At 35.6% G+C, this 27199-nt stretch overlaps 1 protein-coding gene across 5 annotated transcripts in view; it reads left to right on the top strand.

The window, feature by feature from the left end:
• Window positions 1-27199, top strand: part of ANKS1B (ankyrin repeat and sterile alpha motif domain containing 1B) — a 1136988-nt gene that overhangs the window by 147554 nt on the left and 962235 nt on the right. For all 5 annotated transcript variants that reach the window (XM_068970630.1, XM_068970629.1, XM_068970628.1 and 2 more), the window contains exons 2-3: window positions 9485-9565; window positions 21377-21533. In XM_068970630.1, the coding sequence (XP_068826731.1) occupies window positions 9485-9565; window positions 21377-21533 (238 nt within the window). The remainder of the gene's footprint in view (window positions 1-9484; window positions 9566-21376; window positions 21534-27199) is intronic.

Here is a 27199-nt window from a genome sequence, read left to right as displayed (position 1 = left end):
TGCCAGAATAGAGAAATTGCTTACTGCAAGAGAACCCCTAAAATAGATCAGCAGTACATATAGGCATACCTTCAAGATATTGTGAGCTTTGTTCCAGACCACTGCAATAAAGCAAATATTACAATAAAGTGAGTCACATGGATATTTTTGTTTCCCATTGCATACAGAAGTTATGTTTATACCATGCTGTAGTATGTTAAATGTATAGTACCATTATGTTAAAAAAGCTGTGGACATACCTTAGTTAGAACATACTTTATTTTTAGTAAATGATAACCATCATCTGAGCTTTTAGCAAGTTGTAACCTTTTGGCTGGTGGAAGGTCTTGCCTTGGTGTTGATAGCTGCTGACTGATCTGGGTGGTGGTTGCTGAAGGTTGGGGTGGCTGTGGCAATTTCATAAAATAACACAACAATGAAGTTTGCCTTATCTATTAATTCCTTCTTTGAATGATTTCTTTGTAGCAGGAGGTGTTGTTTCAAAGCGTTTTATACACATCAGAGCCTCTTTCAATATAGAAGTCAATCCTCTCAAACCCTGTTCCTGCTTCATTAAGTTTTTATGGTATTCTACATTCTTTGAAGACTTTTAACATTCTTCAGAGTGCCTTCATCAGAATAGATTCTATCTCAAGAAGCCGCTTCTTTTCCTCATTCACAAGGACCAACTCCTTACATGTTCAAAGTCTATCATGAGATTGCAGCAATTTGGTCATCTCTTTGGGCTCCACTTTTAGTTCCCTTGCTATTTCCACCACATTTGCAGTTACTTCTTCACCGAAGTATGAATATAAAGTATGAGGCCCTCAAAGACATCCATGAGGGTTGAAGTCAACTGCTTCCAAACTCCTCTTAGTGTTGACATTTTTACTTTGTCCCATCAATCACAAGTGTCCTTAATGGCATCCAGAAGGGTAAATTGTTTTCAGAAGGTTTTCATTTGACTTTGTCCAGATCCATCAGAGGAATCATTATCTATGGCAGCTACATCATTACAAAATGTACCTTAAATAGTAAGACTTAAAAATTAAAATCACTCCTTGATCTGTGGGCTACAAAACGGATGTTGTGTTGGCAGGTGTGAAAACAACATTAATCTCATTGTATATCTCCATCAGAGGTCTTGGGTGACCAGATGTATTGTCATTGAGCAGTAATATTTGGAAGGAGTATTTTTCCTGAGTAATAAGTGGGCTTAAGATATTCAGCAAACCTTGTTGTAAACAAGATGTGCTGTCATCCAGGCTTTCTTTTTCCATTTATAGGGCATAGAGGAGATTTAGCATAATTCTTAAGGGCCCTAGGATTTTCAGAATGATGACTTTATTTTTAATTAATTGATTTATTTTTTAAATTGAAGTATAGTTGATTTACAATTGCCTTTAATTTTGAGTCACCAGCTACGTTAGCTCCTAACAAGAGAGTCAGTCTGTCCTTTGAAGCTTTGAAGCCAGACTCTGACTTCTCTCTAGCTATGAAAGTTTTAGATGGCATTGTATTCTAATGTAAGGCTTTTTTGTCTACATCGAAAAATCTGTGGTTTACTGTGCTTCCCATGTGGCTCAGCAGGTAAAGAATCCGCCTGCCATGCGGGAGACCTGGATTTGATCCCTGGATTGGGAAGATGCCCTGGAGAAGGAAAAGGCTACCTGCTCACTCCAGTATTCTGGCCTGGAGAATTCCATGGACTGTATAGTTCATGGGGTCACAAAGAGTTGGACACGACTGAGCTACTTTCACTATCACTGTAGCCATGTTATTTAGTTATTTTAATTATATCTTCTGGATAACTTGATGCAGCTTCTACATTAGCACTTGCTTCATCTTGCACTTTTATGTGATGTGCTTTTATATGATTCTTTCTTTAAATTGTAGTTTTCTGAGTGGCAGTGCTGGCCTTGACTGTGGTTATGAGTCCTAACAATGCCCAAGTTGTCATAGTTACCTTGGCCAGGGGTATCAAGCAGTTGATGGTGCAGGAGGCATTGCTGACAATCTTGAGAGAGTTGACATACTTCTCATAGTTTATGCCCATCACAAACATGGGGGCATGTGGAATCCTCCTGGAGCAAGGCTCAAACCCATGTCCCCTTCATTGGCAGGTATATTCTTAACTTCTGGACCACCAGGAAAGTCCTGTTCTTGATCTTAAGGGAAATGCATTCAGTCTTTTATCATTAAGATGATTTTAGCTATAACATTTTTGTAGATGTCTTTTATCAGTTCAGTTCAGTTCAATCGCTCAGTCATGTCCAACTCTTTGTAACCCCGTGGATTGCAGCACGCCAGGCTTCCCTATCCATCACCAACTCCTGGAACTTGCTCAAACTCATGTCCATTAAGTCGGTGATGCCATCCAACCATCTCAACCTCTGTCATTCCCTTCTCCTCCTGCTTTCAATCTTTCCCAGCATCAGGGTCTTTTCCATGGAGTCAGTTCTTCACATCAGGTGGCCAAAGTTCAGGTTCAGCATCAGTCCTTCCAATGAATATTCAGGACTGATTTCCTTTAGGATGGACTCCTTGCAGTCCAAGGGGCTCTCAAGAGTCTTCTCCAACACCACTGTTCAAAACCATTAATTCTTCGACACTCAGCTTTCTTTATAGTCCAACTCCCACATCCATACATGACTACTGGAAAATCATAGCTTTGACTAGATGGACCTTTGTCAGCAAAGTAATGTCTCTGCTTTTTAATATGCTGTCTAGGTTGGTCATAACTTTTCTTCCAAGGAGCAAGCATCTTTTAATTTCATGGCTGCAGTCACCACCTGCAGTGATTTTGAAGCCCTCTAAAGTAAAGTCTGTCACTCTTTCCATTATTTCCCCATCTATTTGCCATGAAATGATAGGACTGGATGCTATGATCTTTGTTTTTTGAATGTTGAACTTTAAGCCAACTTTTTCACTCTCCTCTTTCACTTTCATCAAGAGGCTCTTTAGTTCTTCTTCACTTTCTGCCATAAGGGTGATGTCATCTGCACATCTGAGGTTATGGATATTTCTCCCGGCAATCTTGATTCCATCTTGTGCTTCATCCAGCCTGGCATTTCACACGATGTACTCTGCATATAAGTTAAATAAGCAGAGTGACAAAAATTAAAGATTTACTGAGCATGGCCCTACTTATCAGAACAAGACCCAGTTTCCTCCACAGCCAGTCTCTCCCAACAGGAAGCTTCCCAAAGCCTTTTTTCCTTATCCATCAAAGGGCAGACAGAATGAAAACCACAATTACGGAAAACTAATCAACTGATTGCATGGACCACAGCCTTTTCTAACGTGAAACTATGAGCCATGCCGTGTAGGGCCACCCAAGACGGACGGGTCATGCTGGAGATTTCTAAAAAAACGTGGTCCACTGGAGAAAGGGATGGCAAACCACTTCAGTATACTTACCTTGAGAACCACATGAATAGTATGAAAAGGCAAAAAGATGTCTTTTATAAGTTGATTAAATTTCTTTCCATTCCAGTTTACTAACAGTTTTTGTTAGGAATTGATGTTGGAGTTTGGCAATTATTACTTCCATATTTGTTGAGATAATCAAGATTTTTCTTTTTTAGTTTGTTAATATAGTAATTTATGAATGTTAAATTTGCATTCCTGAAATAAACTCCATTTCATCATGGTGTAATATTGTTTTTATGTATTGTTGAATTCAACTTCCTAGAATTTTGCTGAGAATTTTTGCATCTATATTCATGAGTGATATATTGATCTGTAGTTCTTTTTTGTCATGTTTTTGATCTCATAGAATGCTGATCTCATAGAATGTTAGGCATTATTTGTGCCTCTTCAATATTTTGGAATGCTTTTGTAGAATTGATATTATTTCTTTTTTAAATACCTGGCATAATTTCCCACTGAAGCCATTTAAACCTGGAGGTTTTTGTTTGTTTGTTTTGTGAGGAATGTTTGTAATTACAAGTTCACATTCAGTTTCTTTAATAGATATAGGGCTATCAGGTTATACATTTTTTTAAAAGATTATTTTTGGTAGTTTTCAAGAAGCTTGCCCATTTCATCTAAGTTTTCTAATTTGTTGATATAATGTTATTAAAAATATTCTCCTGCTGTTTATATCTTTAGAATATATAGTGATACTACTTCTCTGCCTCTGATTTGATAATTTATATCTTCTATTTTTATCCTTATCAGTTTACCTATAGGTTTTTAAATTTATAGCATATTTTTAAAAAATCACTTTTTGATTTCTTGATTTCCTCTACTGTTAGCCTATTTTTTATTTCATTGTTTTCCTTTCTTCTGCTTACTTTGGGGTAATATACTCTTCCTATTTTTTAAAGTGGAAGCTGAGATCATCAATTTAGAACCTCTCTCTGATCTATTAGTGTCATTTTAATACTATAAATTTTCCTTTAGATATTTAGTTGCCTCCCAAAAGTTTTGATATTTTGTGTTTTCTTTCTCTTTCAGTTGTAAATATTTTCCAAAATCTTTATGATATTATCTAGGACTTATGTGTTATTCAGTTTCAAATATTTGTGGATATTAAAGATACTCTTCTGTGAATGATTTTTAATTGAATTTCATTAGAGTCAGAGAACATATTTTGTGTTATTTGAATCTTTTGAACTTATTGAGATTTGTTTTATGATCCACAATGTAGTATATGTTGATAAATGTCCTGTGTTCACTTGAAAAGAATATGTATTCTGCTGTTATTGCATTGGTTCTATAAATGTCAGGTCAAGTTGGTTGGTGTGTGTGTGTGTGTGCATGCATGCTCAGTCATGTCCAACTCTTTGCAACCCTATGGATTGTAGCCCACCAGGTGTCTCTGTGCATGGAATTTTACAAGCTAGAATACTGGAGCATATTGCCATTTCCTTCTCTAAGGGATCTATCTTCCCGACCTAGGGATAGAACCTGGTCTCTTGCATTGACAGGTGGATTCTTCACCAGATGAGCCACAGGGAAGCCCCAAGTTGGTTGGTAGTGTTATTCAAGTCTTATATCCCCTGCTGATTTTCTGTTTACTTGTTCTATCAATTATTGAGAGGGAGGTATTGAAATCTCCAAGTATAAGTGGATAGGTCTATTTCTCTTTGCAATAGTATCAGTTTTTTGCTTCATGTATTTTGAAATTCTGTTATTGTTCAGTCACTAAGGACTAGAGCATGCCAGGGTTCCCTGTCCATCACCAACTCCTAGAGTTTACTCAAACTCATGTCACTGAGTTGGTGATGCCATCCAACCATCTCATCCTCTGTTGTCCCCTACTCCTCCACTCTTCTTTTTCCCAGCATCAGGGTCTTTTCAAATGAGTCAGTTCTTCACATCAGGTGGCCAAGGTATTGGAGTTTCATCTTCAGCATCAGTCCTTCCAATGAATATTCAGGACTGATTTCCTTTAGGATGGACTGGTTGGATCTCCTTGCAGTCCAAGGGACTCTCAAGAGTTTTCTCCAACACTACAGTTCAAAAGCATCAATTCTTCAGCACTCAGCTTTCTTTATAGTCCAACTCTCACATCCATACATGACTACTGGAAAAACCATAGCTTTGACAAGATGGACTTTTGTTGGCAAAGTAATGTCTCTGCTTTTGAATATGATGTGTAGGTTGGTCATAACTTTTCTTCCAAGGAGCAAGCATCTTTAAATTTCATGGCTGCAGTCACCATCTGCAGTGATTTTGGAGTCCCCCAAAATAAAGTCTGTCACTGTTTCCATTGTTTCCCCACCTATTTGCCATGAAGTGATGGGGCTGGATGCCATGATCTCAGTTTTCTGAATGTTGAGTTTTAACCCAACTTTTTCATTCTCTTCTTTCACGTTCATCAAGAGGCTCTTTAGTTCATCTTTGCTTTTCACCATAAGGGTGGTGCAATCTGCCTATCTGAGGCTACTGATACTCTCCTGACAATCTTGATTCCAGCTTGTGCTTCATCCAGCCTGGAATTTTGCATAACACACTCTGCATATAAATTAAATAAGCAGGGTGACAATATGCAGCCTTGATGTACTTCTTTCCCTATTTGGAACCAGTCTGTTGTTCCATGGCCTGTTGTAACTGTTGCTTCTTGACCTGCATACAGATTTCTCAGGAGGCAGGCCAGGTAGTCTGCTATTCCCATTTCTTCAAGAATTTTCCACAGTTTGTTGTGATCCACACTGTCAAAGGCTTTGGCATAGTCAATAAAGCAAAAGTAGATGTTTTTCTGGAACTCTCTTGGTTTTTTGATGATCCAGTGGATATTGGCAATTTGATCTCTGGTTCCCAGGAATCAAACTGGGGTTTCCTGCCTTGCAGGCAGATTCTTTACCAACTGAGCTATCAGGGAAGCCCTGTGTATCTCTATGTTTAAAGCTAATTTCTTGTAGCGAGTGTACAGTTGGGTCTTACTTTCTTTAATCCAGTCTGATGATTTTTTTTAAACTGGGATGATTAGATAATTAATAGTTATTGTAATTGTTGATGTGGTTATTTTTGTCATTGATATGGTTAAATCTATCATCTAACAGTTTCATTTGTATTTGTATCAAATCTTCCTTGTTTCTCTCTTCTGCTTTTTTGTTCTTTTTCCTCTTGAATTATTATTATTATTTTTTAATTTCACATTATTTTAAATTAGTACAATTGGATTTAACACTTGTTTTTACCTGTGGCTACTTTATTCATTAAAAATAATCAATTATTTGATTTATAATTTAGCATATATTTATTAAATAACTGTTGTATTCAATATTTAGAGAAAAATTATTGGAGCAGATGAATCTTGATCTAGACTTTGGAAGAATGGTAAGATATGCTTGCTTAGAAAATCTATCATAGGTTAGTAGAAGGGCATGAGTAAAGGCACAAAGGTGGAAATTAATAGGGCAAGATAGGTAAATTAGCAAGAGAAACAAAGGTATAAAAAATTTAAGAACATAATAGAAGACTAAAAATGCTTCAAGGATTGATTAGAAAAAAAGATTGCCAAAAGGCTAGCAATCTTAATGAAACTGTAAAACATATTCATATCTTATAACTTTCCTGGTTTAACTGTCACTATTTTAAATTCTCAGGAGGTAAGCTACCACTAAAGAAGATAAACCACTGGATTGAAATGAAGTTAAGATAAAAATAAAGTTAAAAATCTTATAATTGATAGTTATATTTCATCATTAATTTCCTCAAGATCTTCCTTATTATCAAATAGTTTAATTCTTATCTCATTTCTTTCTTTCTTTCTTTCTTTTTTTTTGGACAGTTTACTGTTTTAAATTGTATAATGCTTTCTCTTGGTTTTATTTACTCTTGGGCAACTCTCAGTGTTCATGTAACTTTTTCCCCGTGTTGGACCCTAAAGTATTGTTAATTATCCATGGTTCTATTGTTGGTCCTATATTTTTCTTTCTTTCTTTTTTTCCTCACAATATACTTTCATATAGGTTCTCTGACCATTTCAGTGAGGACTGGGAAGTTTTAAGATTTTGAATTGCCTTGAACTTGGAACTATCTACCAAACTTAGGTTTGATTTTTTTTTTTTCATTCAGGGATTGATATTTTGGCTAATATCAACATTTGAGAGAAGGTTTCACCTTGCCTTCATATATAGATTTTCCACTGAGGTATTTGAGCCTGATGACCTCTCTCCTAGGAGGTCACCCACCATATTGATGCTGAACTTAGTGTGGACACCCAGTTGGCATAGTGCACCGCAGCCAAGAACTTCTGGGTTCAAGCAGTCCTCCAGCCCTAGCCTCCTGAGTAGCTGAGATTACAGGTGCATGCCACCATGCCCAGCTGATGGCCTGTCTCTTAGAGAGTCTGAAATCAAGCACTCCCTTGGTTTTATCTTCTATCTAACAATTTGTTGAACAAATATAAAAAATATAATAGATGCTAGTGCTATGTTCAACTACTGCCCTAAGTGCTTTATAAGTACTGATTCATTTGATCCTCACAACATTTTAAGGTGGTAGTACTATTATCATCATCTCGATTTTACAGACAAGGAATTAAATACTTAAGAGATGAAATACTTTATCCAGGCCTACCCCCAGCAAGTAATGGAGCTAGGTTTTTGAAATCAGATTGTCTAACTTAAGAATCATGTTTCTAACTAGATATTTTCATAGTTTTCTGGAGATCCTTACTTTTATGTAAGTATGTCAGATACTTGAAATTTAATCTTTCCAAGCCTGAAGTCATTGTTTGCTTTCCATCTGCACTGTCTTTCTCCAGCAGATTTGCCTTTCTTTTCACATCTTAGTTAATGTCATTTTCCTTTCGGTCATTTAGACATTTAATTTGAGTGATTCTGTGCTAACTATTGTACTTTCTCCTTCCTTAAGTTGATCTCTGCATCTTATTAGTTTGACTTTTTATAACTGTCGAATAAGAACATTCTACTCATTTTCATTGTCTCAACTTAGTCGTATCTCTCATTTTGAATAGCTGTTTATTCTCTTCTCAGAGATGCTTGTGTGCTCTCTGGTGCCTTGATTAGCTTACTAGCCTGTATTTGTTAGTTTATGTGTCTCTCTTCTCCATTAGACTCTACTCTTGTAATGAAGGACCTTGAATTATGACTTTGTGCTCTTAGTACTTAGCTTAATATGTGACATACAATTGGTACACAATAAATATTTTGTGAATACATGAATTAGTTTGTCATTGGCAGTGGTGGTTTAGTCGCCAAGTCATGTTCGACTCCTGCAATCCCATGGACTGTAGCCTGTCAGGCTCCTCTGTCAATGGGATTCTCCAGGCAAGAATACTGGAGTGGGTTGCCATTTCCTTCTCCCAGTTTGTCATTAGATGTTAGTTTTGATGGCTTTGATAACATCAGATAGTTTTTTGGGCAGATTTACTTTTGGAAAACTTTCAATGTCTATTTTTTTCAAACTATAGTTTCTATAATTGTAGTGATCAAGGATAAAATGGATTCTTATATGTTATCTTCAAAATATATTGTATAGTAAAATAACTTCAAAACTATTAGAATATTTTTATGGTTTGTGATAATCAAATCTAGTTATATTTTCAAGGGTGAAATGTGTTTTACATTCTCTTGGTAGCAATGGAACAGCAAGAAGTGTTTATTTTCTTTCCATATGCAAAAATATAACTTATGTAAACCACTGCCATCTCAGAATGAGTGTGTTGAAAAGGAGGAGGCAGGTGACTTAAATCTTTCTTCTTGGTAAAGAATATAGTAGTTGAATGTTAATTGCATCCAATATTTAAGTAATGACCAAAAGTGACAGGGAATTTTGGGGTCCAAATTTAAGTCTGCATTTGCTAATAATTTCTAATGGTAGCTATATTCACTAATAACTTCTCTGAATCATAAATGAATAAAGATATTGTTCTGAGGGGAGTGCAGGAAAGGTGGCAGTTGTTTTCTACATGAGTAAAATCCTCATATGAAACATGCTGCCAACTGTGAGACTATCAGGCTTCCTTCTGTTTTGCAAAGCACAATTCTGCTCCACTGTTAACTGTGTGCTTGTGCTTTATTTGCAGCATCTGGCGAGGCCCCAATGTGAACTGCACAGACAGTTCGGGTTACACGGCTTTACACCATGCAGCCTTAAATGGACATAAGTAAGTGCCACTTATTTGGACTGGAATCTGTGTGTATTTAGTTACATGTGATGAAGTTAATTATGTCTGATGGTTCCTGTCTCATGTTGCCGTGAGTCCCCTGGGCTTAGATGAATTTGGAGAAGCACCAGGTGTTCAACACTTGACATGTTGAAAGTGGTAGGAATGTTGCTGAGGATGAGTATGTGCAGAGTGCAGATCAAGTCAAAGATCACACAGGGAAAATGGAAGAAGTGCCAGGACCATGTTAGTCACGTGTACATTTGGCATGGGAATGGGATAAATCAGGGGTTCCCAACCCCTGGGCCACAGATGGGTACTGGTCCATGGCCTGTTAGGAAGCAGGCTGCACAGCAGGAGGAGAGAGGCAGGAGAGTGAGCAAAGCTTGTCTGTATTTACAAACTCTCCCCATTACTCACATTAATGCCTAAACTCAGTGTCAGTATCAATGTCAGTGATATTCATTAGATTCTCACAGGAGCATGAACCCTACTGTGCATGTAAGGGATCTAGGTTGCGTGCTCCTTGTGAGAATCATCCCCAAACCACCCTTCTCCCCACTCCCTGGGTCCGTGGAAAAATTATCTTCTATGAAACTAGTCCCTGGTGCCAAAAGATTAGGGACTGATGGGATAAACCACTTAATGATGCCTCCCTACTTTCTGGGGTGTCTTCACAAATTATAGGGTTATTCACTAAGAATGAACTCTTTTAGTAGAGTCTTGCTCTTATAAGCCATGGCCACTTTCACAAACCTCTTTGAAATCCTCAAACTAAGCTAACATGCTTTCTCTTTGTCATTCATGAATAGTCTCTTGGGTTTTAACCTGTGGAATGTCTTATATTTCAAATAATGTGATAGTCTATGATATGGAGAGTGAAAAAATGTATAACCATCAACACTATTTTATTGACAGTGTTTTAGCCAGGAAACCTAATGGTTTAGTAACAAAGTGTGAGGATTCCTCTGAATGAGTCAAATGTTCTGTCGTCCTTCATCAGAAGAAAGGTGACCTTGTTCATGTGTCTCCTCTCCTATCTGTTTTTCCTTTGCTTTAATGATTCAAGTTAGTCTTTTTGGATCTGGATCATTTCGTTTCACTTCAGTTTTTTTTTTTTTTTTTTAATGCCCTTATTTTATTTTATTTTTTTTTTAATTTTAAAATCTTTAATTCTTACATGTGTTCCCAAACATGAAACCCCCTCCCACCTCCCTCCCCATAACATCTCTGTGGGTCATCCCCATGCACCAGCCCCAAGCATGCTGTATCCTGCGTCAGACATGGACTGGCGATTCAATTCTTACATGATAGTATACATGATAGAATGCCATTCTCCACATGGTAATTACTGCCTTAAAATTACTATAGTGTGCTAAGTCACTAAGTCGTGTCTTCCTGTTTACAACCCTATGGACTGTAGCCCACTAGGCTCCTCTGTCCATGGGATTTCCCATGCAAGAATACTGGAGTGGGTTGCCATTCCCTTATCCAGGGGTTCTTCCTGACTCAGGGATCAAACCTGCGTCTCCTGCATTGCAAGCGAATTCTTTTACCACTGAGCCACCTGGAAAGCCTCCAAAATTACTGCTAGTTATCTTTTAATTTTGCATTTAACATTTCTTTCATTCTGTGAATTGAGATACAAAGGACTTAGTTATACTTGATTACACCTAATGATCTTAAAGCTCTCATATTCTCATTAGATTTGATTATCACAAGGACCTTACCATTTTTGTCATTATTTATCATTATGACATTTACCTTAAAACTTATTGCATAAATTGAACATTATCATTCCATTTGAAGAATATTTGAATTATGTAAAATATCATAGACTTAATGTTTCATCACTTAGGTCCTTAGTATTGGAATTCCCAAATTACAATTTTATTCATCCAGTCCTTATTCTATAAAATGTCACCGTATACCACCGAACTTAGAACTTTTTATTTTGCCGAATCTTTTTCAGCTATATTGCTACCCTTCTCTAGAGCAGAAAATGTGTCCAGATCCTTACCATCTGAGTCTTTTAAAGGAACTGCTATTTATTCTTCTTCATACCTGAGTCATCAGGAGGGAAGTCAATCAAATCAGCCCAAGCTGACTTCTTTGGCCATCTTAGTTGTGGATTCAGTGGCTCTGGTGGAACCATATTTCTTAGTCCCAGCTGGGAAGACAAGCTATCAAGTATAATGGATGGAAGATCTTGGGCTTGACTATTTGAGCTATACAACTTTTCTTGTTCTGCCTCAGCTTGGCATTATTTCTCAAAATAATATTGTACCCAAATGTCCCTTTCTTGATTTTCAGTGGTTTTAAGTAAATGTTTTTGGTTTATATGTGACATCCTATGAAGTTCTAACCATTAAGATATATTTCTCTGAGGCCTCTTGCACAATTTTTAGTTTTATCGGCAGTGTACAAAGTGAGGATAATTTAGGTGAATTGAATAGCAGTCATTAAGCTTATCATAAAGAGATGGGAATTTGACTATATTTCTTTTAAGATCTTTAATTGCAGATGTTCTCTGAGGATTATATATCTCTGCTTTGCTTTCATCTAAAGGTATCATTTTTCTTTTAATTTTTTTGCTTTCTTTCTTTCTTTCTCTTTTTTTTTTTTTAACAAAACCACTCAGATAGTGTTCCCTCCCTCTTACTTTCCCAGAAGAGAAAGATTTTACTTAGTGTCATCATACAGGTATTGGAAAAAAGTAGGAAAATTCTAATCCCATCTCTCCTTCCCTGCCAGTTATATGACCTTGAGCCGTTTAATTAACCTCTTTATGCCTCAGTTCAAATGTACTGAATACACCATATTCCTTCTAATTATAACATTTTATGATATAATATTTTGTTATTTGTGGCTCAGTTAGGTACTATGATGTTACAGTTCTGAAATTTGGATTTTCATCTAGAAAGAATTCTTGATTTTAAATTATTTAAATTATCAAGGACTTTTAAAGTTAGAGATCATTTATTCTATCCTACCTTCATTACTTCTTTTATTTTATAGATGGAGAAACAAGACCATACTGGATAAGTGACTTAGTGGCCACTTAATCATCAAGGTGGGGCTGTATCTAGAGTCCGAGTGTATACTTTTACCTGTAATTTACATTATATCACTCTGTGACTGTATGCACATCAGTGTTCTAATTTCTTGTTGGTTTTTCTCTGTCACATTATGTATTTCTGGCTGCCTCCCATTATCATCAAGTAGTGTATTCTCACGGAATGCTTATTTAAATATTGCCATAAGAAAAGATATTTGTAGGATAAAAACTTGTCATAGAATATACCTCAGAGCCAGAGGACAATGGTTTTCCTTTTCTTCATCTTTGGTATTCTCCCTTCAAATAGGTAATGAAACATTGTGCTGTATTCCTCCCAAGCAAGCCTTAGTAGTCAGCATAGAAACACTTAATTTCTATCCTTGTTTCTGCTGCTGTTGTATCCATCAACTTTACATTGTTTTCATAAATGTGGTTTCTAGGCTGAAAGTGTTAGTTGCTCAGTCATGTCCAGCTCTTTGGACCCCATGGTCTGTAGCCCACCAGGCTCCTCTATCCATGGGATTCTCTAGGCAAGAACACTGGAATGGGTTGCTGTTTCCTTCTCCAGGGGATCTTCCCAACCCAGGAATCGAACCTGGGTCTCTTGCATTGCAGGCGGTTTCTTTATGGACTGAGCCATCAGAGAAGTTCATGGAATTATAGAGCTAGAAGAAATGTTACAGGGTCTTATAGTTTATTCATTTGCTTTGGGCACATGCTTTCCCCTTTCCTCCAGTATATAATCTGTGGCCTTCACACTGCAAATTAAGACTGTATCCTCACTATTTTGTATGTTTTATTGAGAGTCTTGTTTATCACAGCTAGTTATCCCACAAATGGAACAATATTTTATATACCTGAAATACATTATTTCACAATGAAAAATTCGTCTCCACTCAGCCAAATCAGGACACAATAGAAATTGTACTCTTGGTGATTTCCTGTGTCATTTGTAATTACAGATGAGAAAATTGTTACTTTTAAATGATAGAAAAAGCAGTCAGTAGAACAAATTTAACTGGCAATGATTGTAAATAAATTATTTCAGTAGATAGGCTAGAGATTTATCTTTTCTTCTTTTTCTTTTTAAAATATGGAGGATTCATTGTCTCTCTCATATATTTTTGCAAATTTTATTACTTTAATTAATTCTCTTCTGAATAGCAATAGCAATTTCTTCTGAAATAGCCAACTTCCTCTCTTCTTTCCTCCACTTCCTCCTATCTTTTTTTACTCTCTCCTTTCTTCCCCTCTTCTCTCCTCTTTTCCTCTCTTCCTCTTTCCTTCTTTTCTTAGCTCTTTCTTTTCTGTCTTTTAAAATAATAATCTTATTATATTAATAATCCCTATAAAGTTTTACTAAACCTGTATGTTCATATTTCATTCTGATTTCTCTCTTCTTAGAAAATTGCTGGTTTTATTTTCTTGTTAAGTTTCATCTCATTAAACTATGTTTGGTACATTGTGATTCTTAGACGCTGTTTTGGAAAATGTCAGTAATAAATTGTTATTGTATCTTTGAAATATGTTTGTTCTTTGATATCTGTGGGGTTATTTTCTGTTCTTGCTTTTGATTCTTTAAATGTTAATGCTTGAATCCTAGACAAGGATTCAATTATAGATAATCCTCCATTATCTGTAATCAATATTGTATCTCAAATTGGGTCTAGACTCTAGATAGTAAACTATCTGCTATACCTTTGGTTTGCTCAGAATAGGCTTTCTAATGAAAGAAGAGCACTTCCTCTAAAAATTTATATAATCTAGTCCATGAAGTTGCTCTTTGAATCACCTACAAATATCGTTGGTTGATTGCTTCTTTCTTGGATTAGAATATTAACTAGTTAAATTTGACTTTATTTGCTTTATCTGGAAGTAAATCTGTGAGAATGAATTCAGTATATAAAGGAGCTCCAGTTAGAAAATGAAGTGTATTGTCCTAAAGTCTTCTGACCACATTGAGCATATTTGCAACTTTATTTCCAAAAAAGAGAAATAAAATCTTCAAGAAAGTCTGAAATCAAAAGGGACTTAATGACTTTGAGAATTTCATTAGTTTATTAATGGATAATTTGCATGTCATTAGCTTATTACATCCATATGAAGATGATTTGCATTTATTTCAAAATTTTTTGTTTATTTTTTTAAACTTTCTTTTTTTTTTTACTTTACAACATTTTATTGGTTTTGCCATACATTGACATGAATCTGCCACAGGTGTGCATGTGTTCCCCATCCTGAACCCACCTCCCAATTTCCTCCCCATCCAATCACTCTGGGTCATCCCAGTGTTATCAGCCCTGAGCACCCTGTATCATGCCTCAAACCTGGACTGGTGATTCATTTCATTTATGATATTATACATGTTTCAATGCCATTCTCCCAAATCACCCCACCCTTGCCCTCTCCCACAAAGTCCAAAAGACTGTTCTATACATCTGTGTCTCTTTTGCTATCTTGCATACAGGGTTATTGTTACCATCTTTCTAAATTCCATATATATGCGTTAGTATACTATAATGGTGTTTTTCTTTCTGGCTTACTTCACTCTGTATAATAGGCTCCAGTTTCATCCACCTCATCAGAACTGATTCAAATGTATTGTTTTTAATGGCTGAGTAATACTCCATTGTGTATATGTACCACAGCTTTTTTATCCATTCATCTGCTGATGGACATCTAGGTTGCTTCCATGTCCTGGCTATTATAAACAGTGCTGCAATGAACATTGCAAACACAGGAGGATGAAATGAAATAAACTTCTTTGGTTAACTGTAGAGAAACTTGTTGTTGAGGTAAAGAAATTTGAATGTTGAATCTTCACAATTAATTTAATTTTGCTTAGAATGTATACTGAACTTCTTAAAAGACATTTCATACTAATCAGAAGTATTATTTATGTCTATCAAAAAATTAAACAAATTAAACATGATAGCAAAAATCAATACTTTTAGAATTCCTATTTTTTACCTGATCATACATTTTTAACCTCAAGCTGCAAAATGTTGCAGTGATTTAAACTGAATTATTATTAAACTTAATTGGGTATTTTGTTTTGTTCCTGGGAAATGGAATTATTTTTTCTGTGATATCATCAATTACATTTATTTTAGTGTTTTGGAGAATTTTTTGTCAAATGCTATAAGAAAGATTACCACTTTAGGTTTAAGATATAGGTATTTTCTGCTTGCTAGCTTATAGACAGTTTTCCTCAATACAACTTAATATTTTATGCCAGATAAGCAAGCACAGTCAACATATTCATGATACTTTTGGAAGATATAAGATGCAACATAAATAAAAGTAAAAAAAGAGAAGTTAACTAGGCTCATCATGGTGATAAGTTTGCAATGTATCAGATCATTATGTTGTACACTTGAAACTAAAATCATGTTATATTTCAATTATATCCCTCCCCAAAACCAACTACCCCCAAAACCAAAAACAACTACTCTTCTTGTTTAGACATTAAAGAAAGTAACTGAAATTTAATTTGTTCTTGATAAGCCTGGATGAAAAAGGCCTGTATAATACATATTACTTGTGGTATACATGGATACATCATAAAAAAGATTAATGATACTTTATTGATTAATATTTTGCTGAAGTTTCAATGAGACCAATAGGCACTCATTTGACCGAAGATATAACTTTATATTTCAAAAATATGTTTTTATATTAGAAATCTGAGTTCGCCCAGTTCATTAGCTGGTATCTCTGAATAAGAGAAAAGATTTTAAATACATTTAAATTAAAAAATAAATTTTATAGAATATTTATGTAATAAAATAAGCTAAAAAACTTAAATATAAATAATAGTATTTGTTTAGAATCTTGGTGTTCACCAAAGATAATGTTATAAACATGCAGATTATTCTTTTCTGATTTAGATATTAGGTGGTAGTAACTTACACAATACAAATAATTAGTGAGATGGTCAGTTTTTTCACTATATCATAACTCTTCTTGATAATAAATGCATATCACATACATACATTATTTGAAAATGTCAACAAAAACTGAGCCCAAGAACAAATGAAATTCTGAAGGATTTGAGAGTAAAAGAAAATAGTATTGATGACTCCATCAAATTTTCCTCTTTCCTCATAGAAAGGAAATGTTTTAGAAGTTTCAGAATTCTTTTTGATTTGCTTAGGCATTGATGAATGAAATTAAAACCCTTCACATAATTGTCCCTTTTTAATATATGGATTTGTAGAAGGCTTTTTTTTTTTTGTAAGATTAAATTCTACTGACCACTCCATGTATTGAACAGTGCTTCCCTTGGTGTTATTTTACCTTTTATTTAAATACTAATATATTTCAGTTAAAGAAAAAAGAAGGCAAAAATTGTTTAGTATTGCAGCAAATAGCTTTAAGAATAGTTTTTAATTGTATACAGTTTTACAGTAATATTCATTTCTCATTTGATTCATACCAAAACCCTTTTAGGCCAGGGTTATCTCTAAATTCCATTTTAACAGTGTCTGAAAGAGAGACAGAGGTTATTTGAATTGTCCAAGATTGGTAAAGAATCTGCCTGCAATGCAGGAGCTGCATAAGATGCAGCTTTGACCCCTGGGCGGGGAAGATCCCCTGGGGGCGGGCATGGCAACCTACTCCAGTATCTTTGCCAGGAGAATTCCATGGACAGAGGAGCCCGACAGGCTACCATCTATAGGGTTACAACTATAAAACGCTGATGAAATAAATCAAAGAGGACACAAATAGATGGAGAAATATTGTTCATGGATCAGAAGAATCAATATAGTGAAAATGAGTGTATTACCCAAAGCAATCTATAGATTCAATGCAGTCCCTATCAAGCTACCAATGGTATTTTTCAGAAAACTAGAACAAATAATTTCACAATTTGTATGAAATACAAAACAAACAAACAAAAAAACTCAAATAGCCAAAGCAATCTTGAGAAAGAAGAATGGAACTGGACGAATCAACCTGCCTGACTTCAGGCTCTACTACAAAGCCACAGTCATCAAGACAGTATGGTACTGGCACAAAGACAGAAGTATAGATCAATGGAACAAAATAGAAAGCCCAGAAATAAATCCACGCACCTATGGACACCTTATCTTTGACAAAGGAGGCAAGAATATACAATGGAGAAAAGACAATCTCTTTAACAATTGGTGCTGGGAAAACTAGTGCAACCACTATGGAAAACAGTGTGGAGATTCCTTAAAAAATTGCAAATAGAACTGCCATATGACCCAGCAATTGCACTGCTGGGCATACACACCGAGGAAACCAGAATTGAAAGAGACACATGTACCCCAATGTTCATTGCAGCACTGTTTATAATAGCCAGGACATGGAAACAACCTAGATGTCCATCAGCAGATGAATGGATAAGAAAGCTGTGGTACATATACACAACGGAGTATTACTCAGCTGTTAAAAAGGATACATTTGAATCAGTTCTGTTGAGATGGATGAAACTGGAGCCGATTATACAGAGTGAAGTAAGCCAGCAAGAAAAACATCAATACAGTATACTAACACATATATATGGAATTTAGAAAGATGGCAATGATGACCCTGTATGCAAGACAGCAAAAAAGACACAGATGTGTATAGCAGACTTTTGGACTCAGAGGGAGAGGGAGAGGGTGGGATGATTTGGGAGAATGGCATTGTAACGTGCATACTATCATGTAAGAATCGAATCACCAGTCTATGTCTGATGCAGGATGCAGCATGCTTGGGGCTGGTGCATGGGGATGACCCAGAGGGATGTTGTGGGGAGGGAGGTGGGAGGGGGATCCATGTTGGGATCGCATGTACACCTGTGGTGGATTCAGGTCAATGTATGTCAAAACCAATACAGTATTGTAAAGTAAAATAAAGTAAAATAAATAAATAAATAAATAAAAGAATGAAACTAGATCACTTTCTAACACCATACACAAAAATAAACTCAAAATGGATTAAAGATCTAAATGTAAGACCAGAAACTATAAAACTACTAGAGGAAAACATAGACAAAACACTTTCTGACATTAAATCACAGCAGGATTCTTTATAACCCACCTCCCAGAGGAATGGAAATAAAAGCAAAAATAAACAAATGGGACCTAATTAAACTTAAAAACTTTTGCACAATGAAGGGAACTATAAGCAAGGTGAAAAGACAGCTTTCAGAATGGGAGAAAATAATAGCAAACGAAGCAACTGACAAAGAATTAATCTCAAAAATATACAAGCAGCTCCTGCAGCTCAATTCCAGAAAAAATAAATGACCCAATCAAAACATGGGCCAAAGAACTAAACAGACATTTCTCCAAAGAAGACATACAGATGGCTAACAAACACATGAAAAGATGCTCAACATCACTCATTATCAGAGAAATGCAAATCAAAACCACAATGAGGTACCATTTCACACCAATCAGAATGGCTGCTATCCAAAAGTCTACAAGCAATAAATGCTGGAGAGGGTGTGGAGAAAAGGGAACCCTCTTACACTGTTGGTGGGAACACAAACTAGTATAGCTATTATGGAGAATAGTGTGGAGATTCCTTAAAAAACTGGAAATAGAACTGCCATATGACCCACCAATCCTACTCCTGGGCATACACACCAAGAAACCAGAATTGAAAGAGACACATGTAGCCCAATGTTCATTGCAGCACTGTTTACAATAGCTAGGACATGGAAGCAACCTAAATGTCCATTGGCAGACAAATGAATAAGAAAGCTGTGGTACACACAATGGAATATTACTCAGCTATTAAAAAGAATGCATTTGAATCAGTTCTAATGAGGTTGATGAAACTGGAGCTTATTATACAGAGTGAAGAAAGCCAGAAAGAAAAACACCAATACAGTATATTAACGCATATATATGGAATTTAGAAAGGTGGTAATGATGACCCTATATGCGAGACAGCAAAAGATACACAGATAAAGAACAGACTTTTGGACTCTCTGGGAGAAGGCGAGGGTGGGATGATTTGAGAGAATAGCACTGAAACATGTATATTACCATATGTGAAATAGATCACCAGTCCAGGTTTGATGCATGAGACAGGGTGGTCAGGGCTGGAGCACTGGGATGACCCTGAGGGATGGAATGGGGAGGGAGATGGGAGTGGGGTTCAGGATGGGGGACATATGTACACCCATGGCTGATTCATGTCAATGTATGGCAAAAACCACTATAGTACTGTAAAGAAATTAGCCTCCAATTAAAATAGATCAGTTAATTACAAAAAAAGAGTCAAACACGACTGAAGTGGTTGAGCACACACAGGTACACACACACACACCAAGTAACTAAGTATTAGAGAATTAAGACTTCAAACCAGATCTTCTGATTCTTAGCTGCTTTTATTATTCTCAAATATTGAATCATTTTCACCACTTTGTAAGTTACTTATTTGAGAATGGAAGAGCTTATATAAAACTCTTACATGGTGGAGAGGTGAGAAGATGCATAGAAACTGGGCAAACTTCAGGTTTCCTTCTGATTTTCAGACTGTTTTTCCAAAGGTGATTTGAAGGAAGCAGTTTTACTTTTAAAGAATTTTATTTTTACTTGGGGCAAGAACTAATATTTGTATAGTGTTTTACTATTCATTGAATGGCTTCTCTTTTATGTTCTCATTTAATGTTCTTACCTGTGTTGAGCAATAGGCACTATTATTATTTTCTACAGGAAAGAAAAAGAAAAATGAGACTAACTGATACTCTAGTGGTCATATTATTGGTAGTTTGCATAGCTGGGCTTCCTTGGTGGCTCATATGGTAAAGAATCTGCCTGTAATGCAGGAAACCTGGGTTCGATCTCTCGGTTTGATCCCTGTCCCTGGGTTGACAAGATCCACTGGAGAAGGGAATGGCAATCCACTCCAGTATTCTTGCCTGGAGAATTCTATGGGTAGAGGAGCCTGGTGGACTACAGTCCATGGGGTCGCAAAGAGTCAGACATGACTGAGCAACTAATACTTTCACTTGTGTAACTGGTACTTTACATTCAAGTCCTTTAAATTCAGGACTTATAAACTAATACTATTTTTAGGAAAGAAATGTTAAAATGGGGTTTATTTTCTCTGAAATCTTGTCATTAGAGTAATTGCATCAGTGATAGAGCTTGTCTCATAAATGAATTTCCCTCTTAAAATAATTTCTTAGGCTTGGAGGAGGAAAGTGAAACAGTATACAAATATAAACAACACACATTCAAAGTATGTTCTATGCCATGGCTGAAAGTTATTAATTTTTTTTTCAACCTTTCAGGGTCTCTTTCCTACTGTGCTGCTTTCTCTTTAATATGAATCTTCAATCCTTTATTCTAGTTCTCTATCGGAATGATGTATAATTTCCTAAATGTCTTTTAGCAGGATGATAACTTTTTCTTTGTAAACAGGGTGTTTGCTTGCATCTCAAGTCTTCCTTCGGACTAAATCTCAGATATAAGTTATCTGGGAATACTCCATTTTAAAAAGAGATGTGAAGAGGTATACTGTTATTTTACTAAATTCATTCGGTTAATAAAATTAGATATATTTTGCCCAAAAGATCTCTAGTACTTGTATGAGTCAGTCAATGAATGCTGTGTGTGTATGTGTGTGTGTGTGTGTGTGTGTGTGTGTGGTGGTGGTGGTGGTGATAGTTTGAATGATTACTCTAAATTTCTAGTCAGTATCTAATATACTTTTATGATTATCTGTTCAATAGTAGCCATATTGTTCAGCATATTTTCTTCTGTTGTATTTTTTTTCCTTCTTAGGGACATAGTTCTCAAACTGCTTCAATATGAGGCATCAACAAATGTAGCAGACAACAAAGGTTATTTTCCTATTCACCTGGCTGCCTGGAAAGGAGATGTGGAAATTGTGAAGATTCTTATTCATCATGGACCATCACATTCCAGAGTCAATGAACAGGTGCGTTTATCAAGTATTTGCTCATGCTGTGATTTTTGAGAGTTTCGTGAAGTCAAAGCCACATTGAAAAAGTGGTTGTTTCTGTCATTACCCTGCCAAAGATGATCCTATTGCTGAATTTGCTAAAGGAGATATTTGAAAACTTCTTTGGCATTTGTTTATAGGTACAATAGCACTAAGTTGGACATTTGTAAAGATATTTGTTAATAAGAAAATCCCACATAAATGAGTAGTTCTAGTATTTTTGCCTGCCTTACATGAGCATCCATTTTATAGTTATTGAATATTTAAAGATAAAACAATTCACATTCATAATGTGAAAGTAGTTTTTCTCAATAAAATTTTAGATGCTAGAACAATGATGATAGCTATCATTTGTATAATACTTTACCATTTACATAGCATTTTTATATTAAGTGCTATTTTGTGAATTAAAATGCAAATACAATGTATGCAGTTGCCAGTCACATATTAAATAAAAAATTTCCTGTACACACACACACACACACACACACACGTATGGCTAAAGTAAGTTCAGTAAAATACAGCAGCAGGATGAAACTGACAGGCAGTCAAAATATTTGCAACTACATAGTATCCATGTTACACTTAATGCATATATTTAAAAATAATGCCATTCTCAGTGTTCTAAATAAATAAGACCACAGATTCCAGAAAGTAAAATATAGTCCTCTAGTACAGTATGATAACAAACGAGCTCTGCATGCCCCCTACTGTTCCCATTTTGTACAACTATATTTGAAAACCAGCGTGCAGCCCAACAATTGAATTACAAACAAGGCATTAAGCTGCAGGTTGGCCGCTGTCCAGTATGGAGGCAAGAAGGTTACTCTAGGGCAAGCGCCTCTAATATAGTACAATTAGCATATTGTTCATATGGGTACAGACTTTGCAGACACTTGACCCTAATTCAGATTAAAAATGAATACTTCATAGCTGTATACAGCAAAGGGAAGAAAATATAATATTTTTCTTACATAAAAATACAGTTGTATAAAGAACTAATCAGTAAAAATGTTTTATTAATTGGAAAAATATCTTGTTAATATATATCACAATAAAATGTCTATGTTTTCATGTTACAAAATACAGAATATTTTTATGAGAATAGTGAATTCAAGTCTTTATCAGATGATGGATATGGCTGTCTTTATTTATTATGCTAAAAAGGAAATTTATGAGAATGCTGCCTGTTCCTCAGAAAACCAAGTTAAAAGATCATTGGTGGGATGAGCCATCTGGTGGTTATTCTTAAAACTGAATGCCCAAAGCAAACCTAAAGTAATAAGACGGAAAAACAAACCAAGGTTAAACAATGGAATATTAGTTTCTACAAACAATATTTTTTAAATGACATGAAAATAAGGAAAAAAACCCCTAACCAACATTTACATTTGAATATTGAAGATTTTAAATAGCATAGAGAAACTGTTATTTTCTGTGATGTTGAATAAATCAATTTAAATATAAAAAATTTTTTTTAGGAGATTGGACTTCAAAATTCTGTTTTAAATTTTATTACTTTATGTTGTGGTTTCTATTTTAGATGAGTTGAAATTTTTTGAGATTTTTTAATACCATGTTTTCCATATTTTTTGTTTGTTATTATGTACATACTCCTTTAGTACTAACATAGATCTCTCATTCAATGTTATTTCTTCTAAAAGTTTCTGATGTAGGAATTTTGCTTTCATAGGTAAATTTTGATTTTAGCTTTATTCCACCCTCCCCCCCCAAATGGGACAGAAGTATACTAATTAATTATATACCTTTATGTATTTAAGCAATAGAGGGCAGGAATGAAAACGATAATGAACGTTTACTGAGACTTATGATAACCGGGCAGTTTTACCTACAATATGTTATTTAATTCTCATAATTCTCTGAAGTGATTGTTATCACTTCCATTTTATAGACAGGGAATCAGGCTCAGTAAAGCTAAGTAACACACATAAGTTCATACATTACTGAGTGACTTAAACTGAGACTTGGACTCAGATCTCTATAATTTCACCATCCTCCACAATAGTGCCCTAGTATTACATCATAAACCCTATCACTTATGGAGTGCGTACTATATGCCAGGCATTGTGCAGAGTACTTCGTCTACATTATCTTTCTAAACTCTACTATTGCCTATTGAGGTAGGTATTACCTGCTTTATATATGAGGAAACCACCTTAGAAAGACTAAGTAACGTCCTCTTGATATCACAGCTCCTAAGAAATGCAATTAGTATTTGAACTCAGGTTTTTCTGATCCAAAGCCTAAGCTTATAACCAGTAATATATTATGTTGTGATGTTAAAATTATGCATAATCATCAGGGCTTCATTTTGATTTCTGAATGCTACCTTTGGTTTATTATAAAGCTTTCTTTCAAAATAATTCTAACTTACATTTTATTTTTTATTTTTTTGAACTTTTTATTTTTATTTTTAAAAAAATTTTAAATAAATTTATTTGTTTTAATTGGAGGTTAGTTACTTTACAATATTGTATTGGTTTTGCCATACATCAACATGTATCCGCCACAGGTATACACATGTTCCCCATCCTGAACCCCCCTCCCTCCTCTCTCATCGTACCATCCCTCTGGGTCGTCCCAGTGCACCAGCCCCAGGCATCTAGTATCATGCATCGAACCTGGGCTGGCGACTCGTTTCATATATGATATCATACATGTTTCAATGCCATTCTCCCAAATCATCCCACCCTCTCCCTCTCCCACAGAGTCCAAAAGACTGTTCTATACATCTGTGTCTCTTTTGCTGTCTCGCATACAGGGTTATCGTTACCATCTTTCTAAATTCCATATATATGCGTTAGTATACTGTATTGGTGTTTTTCTTTCTGGCTTACTTCTCTCTGTATAACAGGTTCCAATTTATAAGGCATTTTCCTATATGTTATCACCCTTGATTTATTAGTTGTATTCTAAGCTTATAGGGAAGGTAATATTCTAATTTTATAGTAAGATAGGTTCAGAGGGATGGAATGATTTACTGTTGCTAATAAGTACATGTTAGCACTTCAACCTTGGTCACCATTTTATGCTGCCCTAGAATTATTGGTCAATTTAGAGTGAAATCGGAGAAGGCAATGGCACCCTACTCCAGTACTCTTGCCTGGAAAATCCCATGGATGGAGGAGCCTGGTAGGCTGCAGTCCATGGGGTCGCGAAGAGTCGTACACTACTGAGCGGCTTCACTTTCACTTTTCACTTTTCATGCATTGGAGAAGGAAATGGCAACCCTCTCCAGTGTTCCTGCCTGGAGAATCCCAGGGATGGGGGAGCCTGGTGGGCTGCCGTCTCTGGGGTCGCACAGAGTCGGACACGACTGACGTGACTCAGCAGCAGTTAGAGTGTAACAATTTTGAAAACAAAGTGGACTCTGCCCTAATCATGGTTTTTATAATTGCCACATCTTTCCTGTCTTTTGTCACTTCATTTATTATTTCTCTTTCTGTTATGTATGTTTTCAATTTATATTTCTTTGCATATTCATTTCCCTCCTGTATTTCCTCCCTCTTTTCTTTTCTTCCATCTTCTCTTCTTTTTCTCTTTAATTTTGCATTAGGACAGAAACCAGAGGAGCCTTTTCTAATAAGTATATTCACCAAAACTTCAAACTGCATTCACTGAAATTTCAAATCCAACTAGCATTAGATAGTTTCCATTAGTGTTACTTTGAAGTAAGGCCTTTGGTAAATAGCTTTTTTAAAGCCAGTTTCATACTGGCACCCATTATCTGGAATTGTCCTTATTTTTTAGAGAACACTTATCTGATTAAAAAAAGAAGGAATTCAAAGCAGTTTAAGAATGTTTAATGTAGACATCTGAAGAATTGATACTTTCAAACTGTGGTGCTGGAGAAGAGTTGAGTCCTTTGGACTGCAAAGAGATCAAATCAGTCAATCCTAAAGGAAATTAACCTTGAGTATTCATTGGAAGGACTGATGCTAAAGCTGAAATTCCAACACTTTGGCCACCTGATGCGAAGAGCTGATTCATTGGAAAAGACCCCGATGCTGGGAAAGATTGAAGGCAAAAAGAGAAGGGAGCAACAGAGGATGAGATGGTTGGATGGCATCACTGACTCAATGGCCATGAGTTTGAGCAGTCTCTGGGAAATAGTGAAGGACAGGGAAGCCTGGCATGGTGCAGTCCATGGGGTTGCAAAGAGTCGGACATGACTTAACTGAACAACAACAACAAAGTATAGATATACTAACAATTATTAATTAGTATGTTATTGCAGCCTATTTATTTTAAATTGGATTTTTTTAGGCCACTAGTGACTATGTATATGAGTATACAACCACAGTTTTTCTAAAGATACCACAATTGTAGTATCTTGTCACATCTTCACTGACGTGACAAGCCAAGTGTATCTTAGATATTATGGATAAACTCTGTGAACATTTTTTCCTAAGTCTTGAATGATTGAAAATTTTTTTTTTGAGATCTGGATAGTGATAATTGGAGTTAATAGAAAATTTCAGTTTTACACTTATAATTTCCTAGGCTAAGGCCTTTGCAAGGTAGAGAGGTCTTTGAGGAACTATTTCATAATTCACTTTTTGATTCCTCAAAGAGGTGCTATATTTTTAAAACTGAGATTTAATCTCTTTTCAACCAATGGGAAATTTGGTTTAGTCAGGAGGCATATTTCTATATCATATTTTCATGATTTAAAGTAATAAGATTGATTTTTAAATCAGATTTATAAAACTTGACCAGATAATAAAATCATGGAGTGTAAGCATCTATGTTCTAAGTCTGTGAGGAAGAAGACTATGGTAACACATTTAAACTAAGAATAGGAATGACATCCTCAAAATTCTAGAAAAAGCAGTATCTCCCTCTGGATTCCCCATCTATTAGATCATAACTTTTTGTTGACTGTCTTTAAAGAGTATATTTTTCATCTGAGTTTGGCCTTCAAAGGCCCTCTCCTGCTACGTTTTGGAAAGTAAAATAGTAAGAAACTTTTTTCTGTGCTTTTTCCCCCTTGTCACGCCTCCTTTTAAGTTTTCAAATCTACTCTCTACTCTCAGCTTTCTTACCTGCATTGTTTTATCATCCAAAGCAAGACTGAGTTACTTTCTGGTATAATAACATTTGTTTGGGTTTGAATGCTTAGAACAGCTGTCTAAGCAGCTACTTCCTATTTCAACTCAATTGGTGTTCTTTTGGGCAAAATCCATAGAAATTCTGCTTTCAGATCATTAATTTTCTGTTTTTCTTCCTGGACCGTATAGAAAAACATGGCAGGGAGTGTGGTACAATGGAAAAAGCATAAACAGGTTTTGGATTCTTACGATACAGGTTCCAAAAGATCCTGATTCTCCATGGACATGTAATTTAATCTTTTTGTATTTTAGTTTCCTCATCCATGAAGTGGAGATGTTAATATTAGTCTTGTAGGATCATTTGTAAGGGTTAAGGGAGACAATATATGTAAAGTTTTTAGACACTGAGCAAATGGTAGTCATAACAGTTGCTGCGGAAGATGTTATTAAAAGTACCAACTTTGGGTCTAGGCTGTTTAGGTTCAAATCCTGGCTCCAATACTAAATGGCTGTATAAGGCTATGTAACTGCTACTTATTCAACTGCACAATACCTCAGTTTCCTCATCTG

This window comes from Capricornis sumatraensis, chromosome 4 (assembly GCF_032405125.1).
Source record: "Capricornis sumatraensis isolate serow.1 chromosome 4, serow.2, whole genome shotgun sequence".
In the NCBI taxonomy this organism is placed as follows: Eukaryota; Metazoa; Chordata; class Mammalia; order Artiodactyla; family Bovidae; genus Capricornis; species Capricornis sumatraensis.
Note: the sequence above shows the minus strand (reverse complement) of the source record. Positions and strands in the feature narration are given on the sequence as shown.